Source organism: Acomys minous (assembly GCF_964271855.1).
Source record: "Acomys minous genome assembly, chromosome: 6".
In the NCBI taxonomy this organism is placed as follows: domain Eukaryota; kingdom Metazoa; phylum Chordata; class Mammalia; order Rodentia; family Muridae; genus Acomys; species Acomys minous.
Genome location: NC_140487.1, coordinates 87414565 through 87433674, shown reverse-complemented (window position 1 = coordinate 87433674; position 19110 = coordinate 87414565). Strand labels below are relative to the sequence as shown.

Here is a 19110-nt window from a genome sequence, read left to right as displayed (position 1 = left end):
CAAACAGCTGACCAACCATTCTGAAGAGTTATTCACTCTGTTATTTAACATCTCCCACTGAAACAAATTCCACTTGACTCCAAGATAATTTTTTCTTCAAGTGAAATCGTAAAACTCCAGAGGACAATAGGCTAATATTTTGTCACCTCCTAAACATGAACGAGTTTGCTGAGAACAAAGTGGACAAATCAACTGATTTCACTCATTGAAAAAAAGGGAGTCCTCATCGCACTATGCCACCCTGGCCTGGATCCCAGAACAGAGGATATTGATGAGAAAGTGAGGGACATCCGCTGAGTTCTGGAACAAGCAGGATGGTGCGCGAGCCTGCAGGCCCAGCACAGGAGAAGTGAAAGCAGGGCATCGGGAGTCCATGTCACCCTCAGCTGCCTAATGAGTTCAAATCTAGTCTGGGCTACCTGAGGCCCCGCCTCAAAAGGCCAAACAGACAAGGCCTATAGATTATTTCAAGGTGGCCCAGTTCCACTTTTCAGTTTGAAAGGTCCGGTGGTTATATATGATGCCAGCTAACATCTGGGCCACTGGTGAGGCTGTGTAGGATTTCTTTTCTTTGCTACCCTCTAAAAACCTAAAATCATATCAACATGAAGATCTGGGGCTTGAGGGGGAAGGGAGAGAAACAGGATGCTTCCTAAGGTTATGACGCAAATAAAACCATAAAACACACGGTAGACAAAATGGGGGCATCTCTTGAAGGCCAAAGTTATCACCCTGAATCTAAAGAGATTTTCAACCAATCCTGCTTCTCCCCCCGCCCCCCCCCCATCTTCTCCAGCTGTTTCCTCTCACAGGAATCTCAAATCCTCAGGGGCCAGTGGCATTTGTTCTTCTCCCTGCTCTGTCCCTGGAAGAGAGCCCCACACATTAGCAGGCACTCGGTCAATAAATACTTGCTGCTTAAACGAATGGATACAAGCAGCCACGGTCCAATAGAGCACGCCAGAAAGATATACTCAGCAGTTCACTTCCCAAAAGAAGACTTGCAGAAGCCCGGCGTGGTGGCGCACGCCTTTAATCCCAGCACTCGGGAGGCAGAGGCAGGCGGATCTTTGTGAGTTCAAGGCCAGCCTGGTCTACAAAGGGAGTCCAGGACAGCCAAGACTACACAGAGAGACTCTGTCTCAAAAAAAGCCAAACCCAAACAAACAAAGACTTGCAGAGGGCCAAAAAAATAATAATTTTTTTTAATGTTTTGTAAAATGACAGTGCAGATGTTGGGGAAATGAAGGCAATGTTCACCGTGCCCCTTCAGGTGGCCCCTGCAATGACCTTTCTCTCGGCACTTTAGCAAGACACCCCCACCCTGGCCCCTCAGGCCTCTCTAGGAAGGCTACAGACTGGGGATGCTCACAGCCTCTTTCTTGCTACTGAGTCTGCATTTCTCGGAATGGGCTATGAGTAACACGCTCTCGCTGCTGCCTGCCTGGCTCCCCACTCCCGTCACTCACTCGTCCTGGCAACTCTCCACCTTCAAGGCTCGGTTCACACATGAGTGGAGCTGCACACGTGGACGTGAGTGTGCTTTATTCCCTAAGCCTCTTCGGCAGCGCCTGTGGCCAGACGCAGCGTCTGCAGCAGCGTCTGTACTCCTGCTAAGATTCAGGTTCCACGGACACATCTGGCCAGAGGAGGAGGAGGAGGAGGAAGAGGAGGAGGAAGAGGAGGGTGAGGAGCTGCCAAGGCAGAGGCTCTGTGTTCTGGGACCCACTGTCACTCGCCGTTCCCCCAGGGGCTCGGTTTTATCAGAAAGGAGGGGAAAACGGGAAGTTGGGAGCTGGGTATCGCATCTTTCCTCCTTGAGTTGGAAGCTGATGTCTGCCCACCAGCCTGCAGTGATTGTCAAACTGTGTGAAAAATCTGTCATGACCCCCAGGGGGTTCTAGGGCCCTAAAGGAAAGGCTGTCTAGCCTGAGCAGAACTAAAAAGCCAAGTGTGTACATTCATTCAAGACTTCCTTTAGCACGAGGCCACTTTTTCGAGGTGGGCCATGGCAGAGCAGGCAAGTTGCCACCAGTATGCGGTCTTCCTTTCTTCCTTGCTTATGGAGGTCTGTTAGGGTCAGAGACCCACAGACCCTGGCCATCAAACCCTGATTCCCACCCTTTCTTGTCCTTAGTAGGACAGCTCTCGAGACACGAGAGGAAGCCACTAAACTCCATCCCTGAAGAGTGGCTTCAGTCTACAGCCCTGTTGTCCTTTCCTCCAACTTCCCTCACTCTTCCTGGAATACAGATAAGACAGCTGGAGCTTGAGCAGCCCTTTTGGACCATGAGACATACTGATGATGAGTTCCAAGAGCTAAACAGCCAAGCACTTGGGCCAAGCCTGGTGACAAGGAACAGCACACTTCTGAGAAAGAGCAAGCCTTTCCTCTCATGAAGCCTCCGCTGCAGCACTCAGCTGTTGTACAGACTCATTTTGGTCACTGACAAACTCGCCAGGCAGACTCATTTAAGAGCCATACTTTTGCCAGGTGGTGGTGGCACACGCCTTTAATCCCAGCACTCGGGAGGCAGAGGCAGGCAGATCTCTGTGAGTTTGAGGCCAGCCTGATCTACAGAGTAAACTCCAGGACAGCCAAGACTACATACAGAAACCCTTTCTCAAAAATAAAATAAAAGACTCATACTTCTGATTATTAATTTGTAAGTGTTTGTTTTCTTTTGGTTCTGAACTCTTTCAGGAAGATTCTTTCTTTATCCCATGAGGCCTGTGCCCTGGTTGCAGCTACATAAAAGATAAACAGACAGTGACTAGGGACATAAACAGTCATGCCTGCAAGTTCTAGGGTCTAGCCTGGGCTCCCTGCTGAGGCTATCCTCCATATCTGCTGTTTGGACTTTCTCACTGAGATGGGTCCATATGCACTCCCAATCCCTGCCCCCCATCAAGGCCCAAAGGTGGGAATTTCTCCTTTTCAAGCACAGCTCCTGAGAGACTCGTCCGGCCTCCGGGATGCTAACGGGGAGTTGCAGATGGAGCCAAGTTATTACTTAATCTCCGTGGTGTTTTAATAAGGTGGAAAAAGCAGCGGCCAGCTCTGATTAGCGTTCTGCCTGGACTTCCTGAGGCCGCGCTGGGAGCCTACGTCAGAGTTCTGACTTGGAACCCTGGGAAATGAATTAATGACTTGGCAGGTCAGCCAGGGACACGGTCTGTAGTGATCTGGAATCATCCTTGAGACACGAGCACACTTCTTTGCCTTCCCAGAGGCTAGGCCCAGGGCCCATGTCCCTGTGTGACCAGCCTCTTATCTTTCTGACTTTTCACATTGTCACTTGTGTCCCCAGGTCCCCAGAGTCTCCATCCTGGTTGTAAATGTTCTCATTTAATCATCAGCACTTAACAGCCACTTGCTCCAGGCTGCTCTGTGTCCCTCATTTCCTCCTAGGACCTCAGAGACTGGGGTTCCATGTATCTTCCCTCCTGACTTTTGGGCATGGTGGTTGGTCCTGATGTTGGGACTCGTATTTGTTCCCCAGTTCTGGGCACAGAGCTTAAAGGTGGGATGAAAAGAGTGTGCACGGCCGCACTGCCTCCAGGGCATCCTGTGGCCGGAGCCGCATCCTCGCTGCCCTCCCTGCTCCGCCTCACCCTTCCTGACTTCTCATTTCTTTCTTTCCCTGTTTTGTTTGTTTTCTGGTGGTAGGGATTGAGCCCGGAGCCTCACGATACTAGGCCTGTGCCCTACCACTGAGCGCCACCCCGGGCCCAGCATTCCATGCCTATGGCCTGGCAGCCGACCCAGACCTGGCTGTCACAGGGTTTGAGGTTGACCTTTGTCGTGTTGCCTCACTGCCCACCTCCAGGAGTTTCCGCTCATGCCCTGACAGCCTCTTGCTGGCTGTGGGTCTCCTGTGTACAACCACAGAACCAGAGGGGACCCTGGAAAGGAGACCCCACCCTGACCCAAGCTCTCAGTGGCTTCTGATTGGCTGGAAAAGAGAGGCATGTGACCCTCCCACAAAGATGTGGCACCAATGATACCCAGCCACCCAGCTTTATTGAGGCTCAAAGCACAAGGATTGGTTTTTACCATGTGAGAAGCCACCGAGAGCAGACCAGCGCTGGAAAATTTGACTCTGACACATGTGAGGGACCCGGAGCCCAGCATCCCTAGCAAGGGAAGGCAAGTGGGCGGGGCGGGGCTCACGGCACACCAGCTGCTTTCCTACCCTGTGGAAAAGCTGTTTTGAATCAGGGTTTGGGAAATGGTGGGCCACAGGAGCATAATCCTAGAAATAACAGCTCTTAGGAGGAGTTTTTTTTTTCAGAATCCCTCCTGCCTTGGCCTCCAGCACACCTGCTCTCCTGCTTCTGTTGCCTCTGTCAGTCCCACCACGCAACTTGCAGAATTGTCAAGTCCTCTGGGCCCCTGCTCTGAGCTTGGCACATGCTCTTCCTGAAAGGCAATGTCTCCTCGTAGATGTAGACCCCAACAGCACTGTCAGTACAACAACCTTGCCTGGGAAGCAGCGCTCTAGGCTATGCATTCTCTAGGCTCCAGGACAGGCTTGTGAAGATCAGCTACCACCAGAGGTGGGGGAGGGTGACCAGAGGAAATAAAGAAATCTGGGGCAGGGCGGTGTGGGGTAAACAGTGTCAGGTAGTGAGAGGGGCTGGCAGAAAAACTCAGGCAAGCAAAGATTTGAAAAGACACCACAGCAGGAAGTTGTCCCTGACCAGAGACCTCAGTGAAGTGAGGAACAGAGGCGCGCTCACTTACCAGGAAAGGCCGTGTGGAGAGGCAGGGACAGCGTGAAGACAGGAACACACAGGACATGGCGAGGACAGCTGAGGCTGGCACGGCTAGGGTTAGGGGAGGGGGAGAGTGGAGCTCGGAGGCCCTGAGTGAGGCAGGTTGACGCCTGTAAGCCACAGAGACAGAGGGGACACCTCCCAAGGAAGCCATGGAGACCAAGGGGATGGCTCGTAGGTGAGGCATGGACACGGAAGGGATGGGTTATGGGGCTGATGTGCTGAAAATACCTCAAATCGGAGCAGAGAGAAGGCAGGAGAGCCCAGTGGTCACTCAAATGGGCGGAGGTGGTGAGTGACAAGCATGGCGCTGAGTGGCCATGGGCGAGCTGACAGCATTCGGGAGCAGGATGCAGGGTGGGGGAGAATGGGCGGGGTGGAGGAAGGTGGATGAGGCCTTTGCCTCAGACGTGTTAGCTCGGAGATGTCATAAACAGCATGTGTTGGGACCAGGAGTTCATACTAGATGTTTCCAGGTTGAACCGAAATTGGAGAACACTGGCGTCTAGGGACATTCAAAGCCGTGGGGTGATGTCACATCCTTTGACTTGCAAAAGCCCCGTGTTTCAGTTCCATTTCTTCAACCTTTGCAGTAAGAAAATGCCCAGGGTGGGCAGCTTCTTCCCACAGCGAGGAATGCTGCCCTTATGAGGAAACAGGGCTGGCCTCTGAAGCACAGAGCCCACAGGCAGCCTACAGAGTGGTCTCAGTCAAACAAGCCATCCCAGGCTCCGCAGCTACCCAGCCCACCAGCCCTCCTGCAGACCCTAAGTGGACTTAGTCCGAATCAGCAGACCCCAGCTTGTCATTCAAGCCCATCAGTCTGGGGGTGGCTTGTTACACAGCTGTAACTGACTAATGCACGGGATAAGTGTTCCTGCAGAGAGGAAGAGATGTTGAGTATTGGCCATCAGTTCCCATGGGAAAGAAAAATAAAATGTTCCTTTCTAACTCTGAGCCAGGAGAACCACTCAGAGCCCATGGCGTGTGTCCTAAGGTGTGAGGAAAATGTAGAGGCTTGTGCCTGACTCATATCCAAACACTCTGGGAAAGGCTTGCACTTCCAGAAAGGATAAATATACTTTCCGTGGGTCAGCTGTGGCTGGTAAAGGACGGACCCTGACCAGAGGATAGCCCCGAGCTTAGGGGCTGAGCCGATATATTGCCTGACAAGAACAGTATAAGTGGCCAGATGAAATGGCTTATTTTAGGAGAGCCCAGCGCTAGGAGGGCTAGAGCCCATGAAGGTTCTGGAGTAACTACAACCAGGAATGCCTGTTCACACATGCCCGGGAAGGGGCCCCTTGTGCATTATCCCACTGGAGTAGAGTAGGTGGGGCAAACAAGACAGACACTTCCACTGTGCTTTCCCACACCAGATCAGATCCGTGCGGAGAGGGCAGGATGGTGTCAAATAGTTGAACCTGGGGTTTTGGAATTAGGCAGACTAGGACTTACGTCTTGAGGTGATTAGAAGATGAGGAGGGCCTGGGAGAAACCTATGGAGCTAGTCAGCTGGTTGAGCCCACCAGGCATTTGAGTGAAAATCCCCCACCCCCACCCCTATCCCCCTAGGCACCAGAGCGAGTGGCATTATTTGAAATGATTAGGACGTGTGGCTGTGTTAGAGTGAGGTGGCCAGATTGGAAAAAGTATGTCACTGAGGGTGGGCCCTGAAGTGTCAGAAGTTCAAGCCAGGCCCAGTGGCTCACTCTCTCTTGCAGCTGCCTGTGGATCCAGATGTAGAACTCTCAGCTCCTTCTCCAGCACCATGTCTGCCTGCATGCCGCCATGCTCCCCGCCATGCTGATAATGGATTAAGCTTTCGAACTGTAAGCCAGCCTCAGTTAAATGTTTCTCTTTATAAGAGTTGCTGTGGTCGTGGTGTCTCTTCACAGCAATAAAGCCCTAGGTGACATAGGCCACGTCCAGTGAGGTGTGTGTACAGGGGCCACCGAGGCCCGACAAAGTCCCATGTCCTAGGCTAAGCCCTCCATCCTCAAGGCCACCTGTCTTATCCTTGATTTCAAAATCTCCATCTTCAGCTTGGAGATTCAAATTCTGTGGCAGGTTTGTGCCTGCTCCAGACCCTTCCTTGGCCTTGCGCATCACGTCTTTATCCACTCAGATGCTTGGGCCAGAGACTTTGATGTACCCACAGGCAGCAGCACATACCTCACCCCCGACCCTTACACTCAGAGGTTCCTGCCAGTCCTCCCAGGCTTCCCAGCCCTGTCCCATGGCCACCACTGCGAATCCCAGTTCCACCTTCCTCTCCTGCCCTGCTGTACTCTGGTTCCTGGCCTCTCCAGGGGCCAGAGGGAGCTTTCTGTGCTGACAACATGTGTCTCTGTGTTTGAAAGTTACGTTCTAGGCTGGAGCTGTGCCCAGCATGCGCAAGACCCGGGCCTGGATTACCACCACTGCAGAAATAAACCAAACCTGTTTCATGTGGCCTTTAGAAGGGGACCTGCGTGCCATGGTCTTTCACTCCTGAGGGAGTAGGTTAGGTGGAGCCTCCTGATCCAGGCCTGAGCCCAGAGCTGGCATTAAGCGAGAGGCTGGGGGGTGACTGACTGATGGGCCTTTGGGGAGCCTCTGTTCTGTGGCAAAGTCTGTAGCACTTTCGTATGAAGAAGGGCTTAGGTCCACTGAGCTGGAGTGGCAAAGATGCTGTCCTGGCTTCCAGGCAGCCTGGATGGACTCCTGGCACCTTGCCTCCCTGATGGATAAACCGGGAAAGGCACACCTCCTCTTTGAGCCTTGTTTTCTCATCTAAAGGGACCAATAGAGAAAAGAGAGACCCATAACTACCTGCCTCCTGCCTTGCAGGCTGGGTGGCCACAGTGGCTGTGGGACCAGTCAGCTCACAGCCTTCCTCAGCCATCACTTTCTCCCAACCCCATGGAGATGGCAGAGCAGAGCCCAGCAGGCAACCCAGGGTCGTGAGGCTCACCCTAATCCATGTTGCCACATAACCTAGAGCTGGCTTGAGCCCCACATTCTGTGTGCCCTCTGGAGGCCACACAGGGGACCTGTATCAGACCTGGGGATTCGGGCAGGAAGTTACCGGACGAGGTCCAGGAGGGCATCGGCTGAGCTCATGACTGGCTTCCCGCTCTGTTCGGTCGTCTCCTTCTGCGCTGCACCACCAGGGTGGATGACAGAGACCATGATGATGCCCACGACCACAGCCAGAAAGGTGGTCCACAGGTAGTATGCCACGGTGAGGATGCCCAAGCGACTGGAGGTCTTGGCATCCAGGGAGGCGAGGCCGGACATCAGGCTGAAAAGTAAGGTGGGTGAGGCTTGTGAGAGGCACAAGACCTCAGCCAGGAATGCTGCCGTTCTGCTCACTGTGGCTCCCTCGCCGCTATGCCCTGTACCCTCACATGCTCTTGAAAATCTTCCTCGAGGTCATCCAGCCCCGAGTCTCCTAACCTCTCGCTCTGCTCTTTTTCTCTGAAGCCCGGGTCTCCAGCCCAGTATGTCACACCTCTACATCAGTACATTTGCTTTCTTCTGCACGGTTTCTCTCAGACGCCCCCTCCCCGACCCTTCATGAGACAGGACCAGGCTGAGTCACTTCTACAGTGAGGTCCTTTCACACTGCCCATGTTAGGAGTCTGTCCTGGGGACTCCCTCGGCACTTAGCCTTTCCTCTCATGAGCCTGGTTGTCACACCATGCTTACTTGCCCGATGCAGACACAAGATTGAGTGCACACGAGAGGGACATATCCGTCTTTTCTGTGGGTCCACAAAGCCCAGCACCAGTGACCGGTGAGCTGGTGGCTACTACCGAAGTGATTAATGAGTGGGGGAAAGACAGTGACCTCGCCTGAGAACTAGCCGTGTGACCTCTTCCGACTTCTCTTCCAGAGCGTACCTGAGCCTACTCGCCTGGCCAGTACTGGGGGTGTCTCTGCTGTTGCGGGAGGGAGCCGAGCGATTAATTAAGGAAATGCTTGAGCTATGTTTCATTGCCAAAAGGATTTTCCTCCAAAGCCCTTTCATTATTTCAGATAAAGGAAGTATTTGTCTGGTTTTAATCATGTAAACAAGAGCGGATAATCCTCCTCACTCTCTCCTTAATGTCAGTCCGATGCCCCGCAGCAGCCAGTGCCCACCCCAGGGAGCAGGCTTTATCCCTGAGACCTGGGCATCTCTGCTTAGCCCTGGGCACAAACTGGCCCTCCTGTTAGGAGGCCTCCTCCTCCTGCAGGTCTCTCCTGATGTCTGTCCCCAACCTACTTCTTCGGGTTGTTGTATCATAAGGTGTCCCTGAGGGTAAGCTGGTGTCTGAACAGGGTACATGAGCCAGCCCATGGCAGACCCAGAGCAGGGCTCCATGGCAGGTAGAAACGGAGGGAGGGAGGGAGGGAGGGAGGGAGGGAGGGAGGGAGAGAGGAAGGAAGGAAGAGCACACAATCTCCATTTCCTCCTCTGCCAGGATGCCATATGCTAGTGATGGGCTTAGGGCTGGGCTCAGATGTAATTCCCAAAGGCCAGTAATGGGATTCCCCACCAGAGGAAACGAGGCTGCTACGACCGTTATCCAAGGAAGATTTACCTCTGCCCTCCCTCAGCAGAACCATGGTCAAGACCACCTGCTGCAGGCCAGATTAGGAAGCCAGTCCCTGAGAAAAGATATGCCCTAATTCACCCACATCGGTGTCCTGCTAGGCCGCCTCAGACCGTCTCTAGGCTTGTCTGGTTTTGTGTCTCCATCCTGTCCCTGACCTCAGGAAGTAGTTACTCTGGCAGGAAGCAGGGAAGTGATAGGCAGAACACCAGGACAGGAGGGGACACAAGTACTGCAGAAGTTGGACAAATCAGTACAGTGACAAGGAAGGTGACAAGGAAGAGCAATTTCTATTAAGGGTGAGAGCCCTAGCTAAGACAGTAGGGAGAGCTTCCTGGAGGAGTTGGTTCCTCCAAGACCGGGCAAGATTTGGAGAGAGGCCCAAGTACAAGTAAGTGGGTGGCAGAAGGCAAGAGGAGACTTTGAACTATGGGGACACTGTACTACTCAGCCAGGTCAGCCTGCCTGTCTTGCTGTTTCATGTCCTGTTTCTAGCAGCTTCCATGTCTGTGTTTATCTTGGTTAGCTAGTCGTGTTTACTGCTCTGAGAACGCACCCCTCCCTTCCTTGAGACTTTTCCTCCTGTGTGTGATTACCTCTTGAGGGCTTTCACCTGGGAGGAGGACTCCTGTTTGGCTGCCTATAAGAAGGCTCTTTGGAACTCTGGGTAAAAAGGAATAATAAACCGCTGCCGTGGCTGCTGCTCTCTCAGTACGAAGGACCCGCTGTGTTATTTTGTGTGTGTGTGTGTGTGTGTGTGTGTGTGTGTGTGTGTGTGTGTGCGCGCGCGCGCGCGCGCGCGCGCGCACGCGCGCACATGAGTTAAATCCACAGTCCCTCGCCCTCGACTCGGTACCATGCTTGCACACATGTGGCTAAAGTGAGAGGCAGTTTTCCTTGAATGGAGGGAGAAGGATCATTGGTTTCTTTGCTTTTTCTGTTTCTCCATTTTTTTCTCTCTCACATCCAGAAAGAGCATGTTTACGTGGTAGAAGACACAGGCCCGACAGCCTGGCATAGGAAGCGCGGTTTGCCAGGAGCTTTTCAGTCCCCCAAAGACTTAAGTATCTGTCTCATCCCATTGTTCATCAGCCTTGTGAGTCAGTGGCATCCTGAGGAGTCCTGATGTCCGAACCACTCTAAATCTAAATCAACATTTAGATTTGCTAATAGTTAACTTAAAAAAAAAAAAGGTTGACCTTCAACTCTTTAGAATCTCCTGCCTCAAGCTCCCAAGTGCTGGTATTTATAGGCCTGTGCCCCTGTCCCTTAGTTAATTTTAAAGCATTCACAAAGAGCAGGGAAGCAATGGCACAGACTTTAATCCCAGCACTCAGAAGACAGAGTTCAAGGCTAGTCTGGTCTACAGAGTGAGTTCCAAGAGTTACACAGAAAAACTCCGTCTGGGGGGGGGGGGGGATAAAAACAAAACAAAACAAAACAACAACAACAAATAAAAAAGGCCAAGGTGGACCAGACCACAAAAAAAAAGTATAAGAAAATATGAAATCTATTACTACATTTAATCAATGTGAAAATTTTTATGCTGCTCAGTCTTTAAATTTTAATTAAAAATTAATTGATGAATCAAAGTAAGCACTAGCTGCATTTCAAGTGCTTGAGAGGCTAGTGGCTGTCTGTAGTGTCATTTATTTTGTGTGCCCAGCCCATTAAAGGATCAGTGGACATTTTGCCCTTCAGGGTCAGTTAGCTCTTGGACTTCTGGGCACAGGAGAGGATATATATATATATATATATATATATATATATATATATATATATATATATTTTTTTTTAAGCCAGAAGAGGCTGAGGGAGATTGAGTAGGACTGGAGAAGGTTCATAAAAAAGTAGGGTCAGAGAGTAGGGAGAGAGAGGTGGTTGGTGAGGGAAGGAAAAAGACTGAGTCAGGGACGGAGAAGAGAAGAGACTGAACGGTGTGAAAACAGGAGACAATTGAAAAGAGAGCCCGGCTAGCAGAGTGAGAAGAGAAGACAGATGGCGACAGCCGAATCAGGAGAGCTCAGCTGCACCAGAGAAGAGATTGTTAGGAGACAGTTAGGAGAAGAACTCACTTAAAATGGTGAAGAGAGAAAAAAAAAAAAAAAGACTTAAAAGTACAGCTCTCATATTGGGCAGGCTGGCCCTGAGTTGCACGTAAAGACGAGGGAGCTCAGAGTGAAAAGACGCCTGGCCAGGCTATTCAGGAGTAAGTTCTAGAATCAAGACAGGAACAGGGTTCCTGACCCTCTCCCCACTGTTTCTTGGTCCTCCAGCATGGGAGGATAGTGGCTGTCATGTGATCCAGCCCCTGTAATCCCTTCTCAGGTCAGCTCTTAGAGTTATGACTTACCCATAGCTGTAACGGGGTACATTTGTGGTGGTGAGCTTGTCATCTGAGGAAGTAACCAAGTAGAGCCTGCTTGGCCAGCTGTGGGGTGTTAGGCCAAGGCTTACAGACAGAATAGTAGATCCCACAGAAATGACCTCAACTATTCCTCCTGACTTAGGGTGGGAACCATAGCCACATTGTCTGTCCCACTCCAGGCCTAGCCGGATGCTCCTAGGTCAGTAAAAGGCCCCAGGGGGATGGGAGCCCAGAGCCCCACAGCCCTCCCAAGCCATCTGGTTCAACTACCGAGTGCCCAGGGATTGGGGATCAAGAGATTGAGGTGATTAGAGACATTAGCTTATAGAAATGGTAGGAAGCTGGCCTGGCTCCCAGCATGTTTCCAACTGCAGGGAGGGCAGGGAGGGGAGGCTTTGACTGCCGGGCTCCCGAGGAAGGGGAAGGCTGCCTATGCACCCGGCTTCCACATCAACTCCCACATTGGCACAGTGAACTCCAGCGTGCACCACAAGGAACACAATGGTGAGCGGGGTTAGAGAAGATTCCCCGAGAGGCCTTGCTCACTCACCTCACCCCTGCACCTCACTGCACAGAGCCTGACCTTAGGCTGCAGGGGCCCTGCCTTAGTCTTTTGTTCTCAGGTGACCCAGAGGACAACGCACAACCTCCCCAAGGCTGCCTTTCCTCATACTTCCCATGAGGCACCTTCGTCACCTTAGGCTCTGGGACTCTCCTCTGTAGGCTCTTCCTCTTAGTGAGCCTCTCCGTCCACTCCCTGCCGCATCTCCACTGTCATCTTAGGCAGCATGTGCCCCTGGAGTCTAGCACAGGGTGGCCGTAGAGGAGTGTGAGGTGAGGAAAGTGCACTAGGTCTCTGGTCCTTGCACTTGAGGCCAAGAAAGGAGGGCAGAGAGTTTGAGGCCAGCCTCAACTATGTAGCAAGCGCTAGGCTTTCTGGATCCCTCCCGGTGTAGGCCTTAGTCTGGCTTGCTTCTAAGTCCCTAGAAGCCACGCCCTGGTTAGACCTGAGTGTCAGTTTGCTGATGTGATATTAAACTGGGACGGAGTGGGGGTGGGGCAGTGCTCTGGACCAGACTAGAAGGATGCTTTGGGTTCTGGTGACTTTAAGCATAGGTTCTCTAAGAACTGGTCCCTGAGCTAACTTTGGTCTCCTGGCCGGCCAGGCTGAGAGGAGTTCCCTGGCACTGTGTGTTTTGGGCACCTGAGGCTCTTAGCCCTAGGACTTGGGGAACAGATGGGGCGTCAGGAACCAGATGGAGTTGAACAACAGTTGCGGACAGTAGAACAGGGTCTTCAGGGCTCAGCTTCTAGCATTCTCCTCCCTTGTCATTTTATCAATGGCTTGGCCAAGGCCACCGAAAGCATGTGGATCCGATTTGTAGAGGACCACAAGCTGGAGGGAACAGCTGACGTGTTGGATGAAGGACCCCAGCAAGCGGGGACCACGGGCCAAATCTGACACGATGAAAATGAACACAGACAAGTGCTGGGCTGCACTTGGCCTGGAGTGCTGGGCAGTGGAAAGGCTGAGAAGGTCGGGAGGAAAGCTGAGCTGCTGCCACCCGTGGGAAGGGGACGTTGGCAGTTTGTTTACTAGTAGCCTGATGAGTCACCTGGGACTTGGGGCCATTAGCCTGAAGGCTCAAGGCTGTGACAGACCTCCCCTGAGGTTGAGTCCCACTTGGAAAGGGGCAGAGAGGGTGCACTGCCCCTCAGACAGCAGCTGGGGTCTAGAGGCAGTAAAAGAGACAAAGGCTTTAGGGGAGGCATCTGGAGTTCTGGGACTGGAGTCTGGAGGACAGCAGACTGGAACACTGGAGCTGGCAGGGAGCTGTGGGGATCTCACTCAGTGCCTGTAGAACCTTCCATAGGAGCCATCCTGCCCTGCAATGGATCTCTCTCTCTCTCTCTCTCTCTCTCTCTCTCTCTCTCTCTCTCTCTCTCTCTCAGCAACGACTCCTGCTGCTCTGACCTTAGCTGAGTTCTCAGGCTATAGGAAATCTGTCCTGCAGGCAAGGAGAGGTGTGTGTGTGAGTGTGAGTGTGTGTGTGTGTGTGTGTGTGTGTGCGCGCGCGCACACGTGCGCACGCGCACGCGTCATGCATGAGAAGGTCTCCTGCCAGTCTTTCTAACCCCCCCCCCAGCAGATGACAGGCACAATCTCTGACAGCAAGTGCCACGTTAGTGCCTAGTGCCACTTCCCAGATGGCTCTGCCACACCCCTTCTCCCCCAGGCAATTCTGAGACTGGAGGCAGGATGTCTTGGTGCCAGTTCACTAAAATATGAGCCATCTGCTCCCAGCACACTCCCTTTAAAGTGCAGAAACTCCCCTGAGAGCCTCTACTTACACCACTCTGGGTCAGCGGCCACCACAGGTTGGCTTTGTTCATTATGAAGTATTTTTCCTGGAGCCAGGATAAAGCCTGCCTCCAGGATTGCATTCTATGGACACAGCCACACAGACCAGTCCTCTCTGATTCCAAGGTGGGCTCCTGTGGAGCTGCCTCTCTCACGTGGCACAGAAGGCCAGGCATAGGAGGGTACAGTCTCCACCATGAGTAGTGACTTCCTAAATGCGCCTGCCAGGCTGGCCAGGCTCCTAAGGGACGGGATAGGAGTGTGTGTCCTATCACTCCTTATCCAGGGGGGCTGCTCCGAAGCTTAGGATGGAACTGTCTGAATGAGGCTCTCCTGAGTGGTAAGTCTCCACAAAAGGACAATAGGAACTCTTTCAAAACCACCTACCTCTCCAGCCCTGTATACAAAGTTACCACACCAACCATGTTGGGTACTTGCTCTGAGTACCTGGGGTCCCAGAAATGAAGGCAGGGCTAATGGTAATCAGGAAGCTTGTGTAGTAGGTACAAGACGTGCAGTGGAACAAAAACCGATATCTGGGTCAGCACTGTGATTGAGAGAGACCAAAAGCAGGTGGCAGCCCAGTGGATTCTGGGAAGATGAGCAGGAACTGCAAGTGGAAACAGCAGGACCATCGGACTTCTGGGGTGGATGGAGACTCTCTGAATCCCTAGGCTAAAGGTCTGTCCTACCATAGCTCCTAGTTGGGCTGTGTTTCCTCTTTTGATCAGCCAAGATCTCAGCTGCCAAGGCACAAAGGCCAAGAAAGGCTCCCACCTCCCACTGAAGGAGCAGCAGGCACAGAAAGGTTACCCTGACTCGAGGGGTGAGTCCAGAAGTTCAGGCAATACCAGGTTTGACACGGGCTGTGGCCACCTCCAGCAGCCTGCAGCCTGCTCCACAGAGCCCAGAGAAGCTGCTTTGAATACTGGCTCTCAAACCAGACTTCAAGACTGCTTGGCCCAGGCCCATCTCCGAGGAGTCAGAACGTGGGTGTGTGGAGAAGTCTGCCAAGCCGGAGTGCCTCAGCAAGGGGAGAATGGGTGGGGAGACTTTTGACCAAACATGATTTCCTGATTCTAAGAAATAGCCGTTGAAAATTCTTACAAGAAACGGGAAGGAAAACAACGCATACGTGGGCATGCGAATGTATCGCACACTTGCTACAGACCCACAAAAGGCTCTCTCTCTCTCTCTCTCTCTCTCTCTCTCTCTCTCTCTCTCTCTCTCTCTCTCTCTCTCTCTCTCACACACACACACACACACACACACACACACACACACGGCTTCTCTATGAAGCAGAGCTAACAAAACACTTTGCTATGTTCAGCCTCAGAGAGCCACAAACACACATGGCTTCAGTTTCCTTGAGCGATGCCTGGTTTGAGACACTGGAGAAGGAGGGGAGAGGAGGATTTAGAAAAAAAAAAAAAAAACAAGGGAGAATTGGAGGCTCTGGCTGGATCCAGATGTTGGGCTAACCACCCCCAGTTTTTGTGTTGTTCTTGTCTATGGATGTGTGAGGCACAGTTGACTTCCTAAGGTTACTCTGGTGGAGCCACAACGGGCCACACACACAGCCATGTACACACACACACACACTCACACAACTCACACTCACACACATATACACTCACATACTCATTCATGCATACACACTCACATGCACACACTCACACACATGTACACACACAACAGATACTCATAGGCACACACACACGCACACCCCACCTGCTACTCCCTGTCTTGTAAATTTGCACATATTCTGCATCTATTTTAAGGTAGAGGCTGAGAACGCTGTAAATAACAGAACTTGAGGTCACTCTAGAGCCCTAGGTACAAAAATGGTCCAGCGGTGTGTTTAGGAGCATCCCAGGAACTGGTGATGGGAAAGGCTCAGCTATAGCCCCAGTGGAAGAATATAGCAAGAGCCCCAAGGCACTGGCTCCGGATGGAAACTCTTACGATGTTTTGTTGAACGAAAACCAAAACAAGCAGGAGGCAGATTTGTGTTCATGGAAGAAACAGGAAGGTATCCTCCAAGAACTTAAAGGAACAGAAAGTTGTGGGTGGATTTTCTCTTCTTTTCTTTTCTTTTCTTTTCTTTTTTTTCTTTCTCTCTGTTGGTCTACAAATTTAAAAGGGAAGGGAGGTGCGCAGTGAGCATCCTTATGGGATAAAGTGGGAAAGGCGGATTTCTAGGTCCAGGGGCACAACTGACAGGAAGCAGGGATGGGTAGGGCTATAGAGGAGGTCCGAGAATGGCAAACCACTTGGTGCCCACCAAGCACCCTGGGTAAGGGTTGTGGCAGATTCTGCCCACCAGATCATCACTGTCATGTGACACAGGATTTTGTACGCAGTGCCAACACTCAGTGAGGACACAGGAGGCTCCTCCTGCTGCCACTTTCACTTTGGAGGGAAAAAAAACCTCTCAGTGGCAGGTGTGAGGTGAGGAGGGGCTTGCTGCCCAGGGGAAGGGGCCCTTTGTGGTTTGACGAAAGATCTGTAGAGTTGTGGAAAGGAGACCCAGTGTTCAAATGGGGCTCACGGGCCCTCTTCAAGAAAAGACCAATGCTTTGAAGTTACTGGCAGTGTACACCAGAGAGCCTACAAAGCCAGCTGGCAGGAAGGGCCCTCAGGGTGAACCTGAAGGAAAGGGGAAACTGAGGCTCAAGGCCCAGGGTGTGAACCTCAGGGCATGCTGAGGAGTCTGAAGAAGAATGAAGTGGGTGAGTGCTTGGATACGAGCCAGAAAGAGGCCACAGCATCTCTGTGGCTGGAGCAGGGACACATGTCTTCCCCGGCTTCATGAGTCCTGCAATTCAGGCAGACAGAATGCAGAAGGCTCCAGAGCCTTGGGCTGACGGCTGGACAGCCACACAACCACTCCTGAGCTACTAGGAAGCTTTTGCCGAGTGAAATAAGCTGACCTTGGCTTCCTGGGTGGAGGTCCCAAGAGCAGGAAGCTGGGCTTCACTTGAGCTGGGGGTTTTCAGGCAGGAAATAAAGCCCAGGAAGTTGCCAGGGAGGCCCAGGAGGTCTAACGCTGTCTAAATTCACCCCACAGGGCTCCAATCTTGCAAGCACTGGGTGAACACCAGTTAGCACAAACATGGAAACCACTAAGAACGACCTCTCGGCGCCTCGGCCTCCAGAACTGATGGCACTTGGAGGATTGCTGGGAGCAGAGTGGAGGTCCCCTTCAAGAGGTGGGGGAGCGAGGGTAGAGCCCTTTAAAGGGATCTCTCACCTTGGGAGAACATGGAATTGAATTCCCTCTAGATAAATACATACAAGCTAGGTCTGCAGCTAGAACCAGGTAGGTGGAGCCTCAGACACAGAACACAGAAAGCCCCAAGTCACTCTGGTTTATAATAAACGATTCAACTGTGCTTCCAGCAAACAGATTAACCACTGGGTGATCTCAACACACAGCAAGCCTGTGAGGGACAACCTCTGGCCAGAGGTCATGGCTGTGTCCTCCTGATCAAGCATGTTCATTTCTACAGAGGAACACACTGCCCCTTTAGGTGCTGTCTGGTCACCTCTTGCCAGTGTTAGTGGACTGATCTGATCAGCTCTGGGATCTGGGCAATGCTGGTCTTCTGCACCAATTGACTGAGAGCCACACTCTAGAGCTGGTGAAGTCACTATGAGGAGTAAGGACAAACATTTTAATGACAGTGATAATAATCCCAGCACTGGGGAGGCAGAGGCAGATGGATCTCCGTGAGTTCAAGGCCAGCCTCGTCTACAAAGAGAGTCCAGGACAGCCAAGGCTACACAGAGAAACCCTGTCTTGCAGGGGGGGGCGGGGGGGGGGGGGAAGAAGGATGTGGCAACATGTGCCTGGAATCCCAGCATTTGGGAGGTAGAGTCAGGAGGATCAGAAGTTTGAGGCTAGCCTGGGGTTACATGTGACCTGCCTCCAAAATAGTTAATAACAATATAAATAAAAGATAACTCTTCGAGACAGGGCTTTTCTGTGTAATAGCCCTGGCCATCCTGGAACTCACAGAGCTCTGCCTACTTCTGCCTCCCCAGTGCTGGGATTACAGGGGTGAGTTATCACACTGGCCCAAAAGTTCAAATGTTGTGAAATGCTTTCTCGTGACTCTTTACTCTTCTAACAGGCACGGGCACTTGCTGTGTCCCAGAGCTTCCCTGGGTGGTGAGTCATAAAACAAGCAAGCAAACAAAACACAGAAGAGGGGCCCTCAGGCAAATAGCTGCAAGGAATCAGTTTCTACCCATGGCTTGAGGGAGCGTGGGAGTGGAGTCTTCTACAGGGAAGCCCCCAGGTGAGAGGAGCCCCGGCTGGCCCTACCCTGGGACCCTGTGGGACACCGAGATACTGAGATGAGGGGCCTAATCAGACTCGGACTTTGCATATAACAGACAAAGGAGGCTGAAGAAGACACTAACTTGTTTTCCCGGCTGCCAGGGAAGTTGCTTGCTCTGTCACCTACTGACTTAGAGCAAGGGGTGTTCTTGGGAGCTGGGGACTGGTGAAGACTGCTGGATCGGAGGATTGTGAGAGAAGAAGGAAACACGAGACAGTGGCTCGAGAGTTCAGGAAACACAAGGAGTGGCTCAGGGTGCCATGACTGAACCATGGTGAGACCACCGAGACGTGCGTGTGCCACGTGGGAGGTTCAGAGCAGCGTGAACGGCTGTACCAGTGTCTCTGTCAAGGAGGACTTCCCAGGGGAGGTGACATGTATGCTGTCAGTGCTATGAGCCCCCGACAGCAAAAACAGAGGTAGAGGGGTCACGAACCACCTTGGAGACACTTTAGTAAGTTATGAACAAGTGTGCAACACACATCTCTCACTGGGCTGTGCCAGGTCTACGCCTTGTCACAGCAGCCCCGTGAGCAGGGTGACACATGCCCATCTAGGACCAGTGAGATGGCTCAGGGACTAAAGATGGCTTTCACGAAGACTGGCAACCTGGAACCTACACCCTGGAAGGAGGGAACCAACTCTCCCACAAGTCGTCTTCTGACTTCCACA

The 19110-nt window shown here is 52.2% G+C and overlaps 1 protein-coding gene across 1 annotated transcript in view; it reads right to left on the bottom strand.

Annotated features, from left to right (window-relative positions):
- The window catches only part of SLC1A7 (solute carrier family 1 member 7), a gene marked incomplete at its 5' end in the record, with an annotated part of 54752 nt that overhangs the window by 21367 nt on the left and 14275 nt on the right, over positions 1-19110 (bottom strand). The window contains one exon of the mRNA XM_084784439.1: positions 7850-8065. Within this exon, the coding sequence (XP_084640565.1) occupies positions 7850-8065 (216 nt within the window). The remainder of the gene's footprint in view (positions 1-7849; positions 8066-19110) is intronic.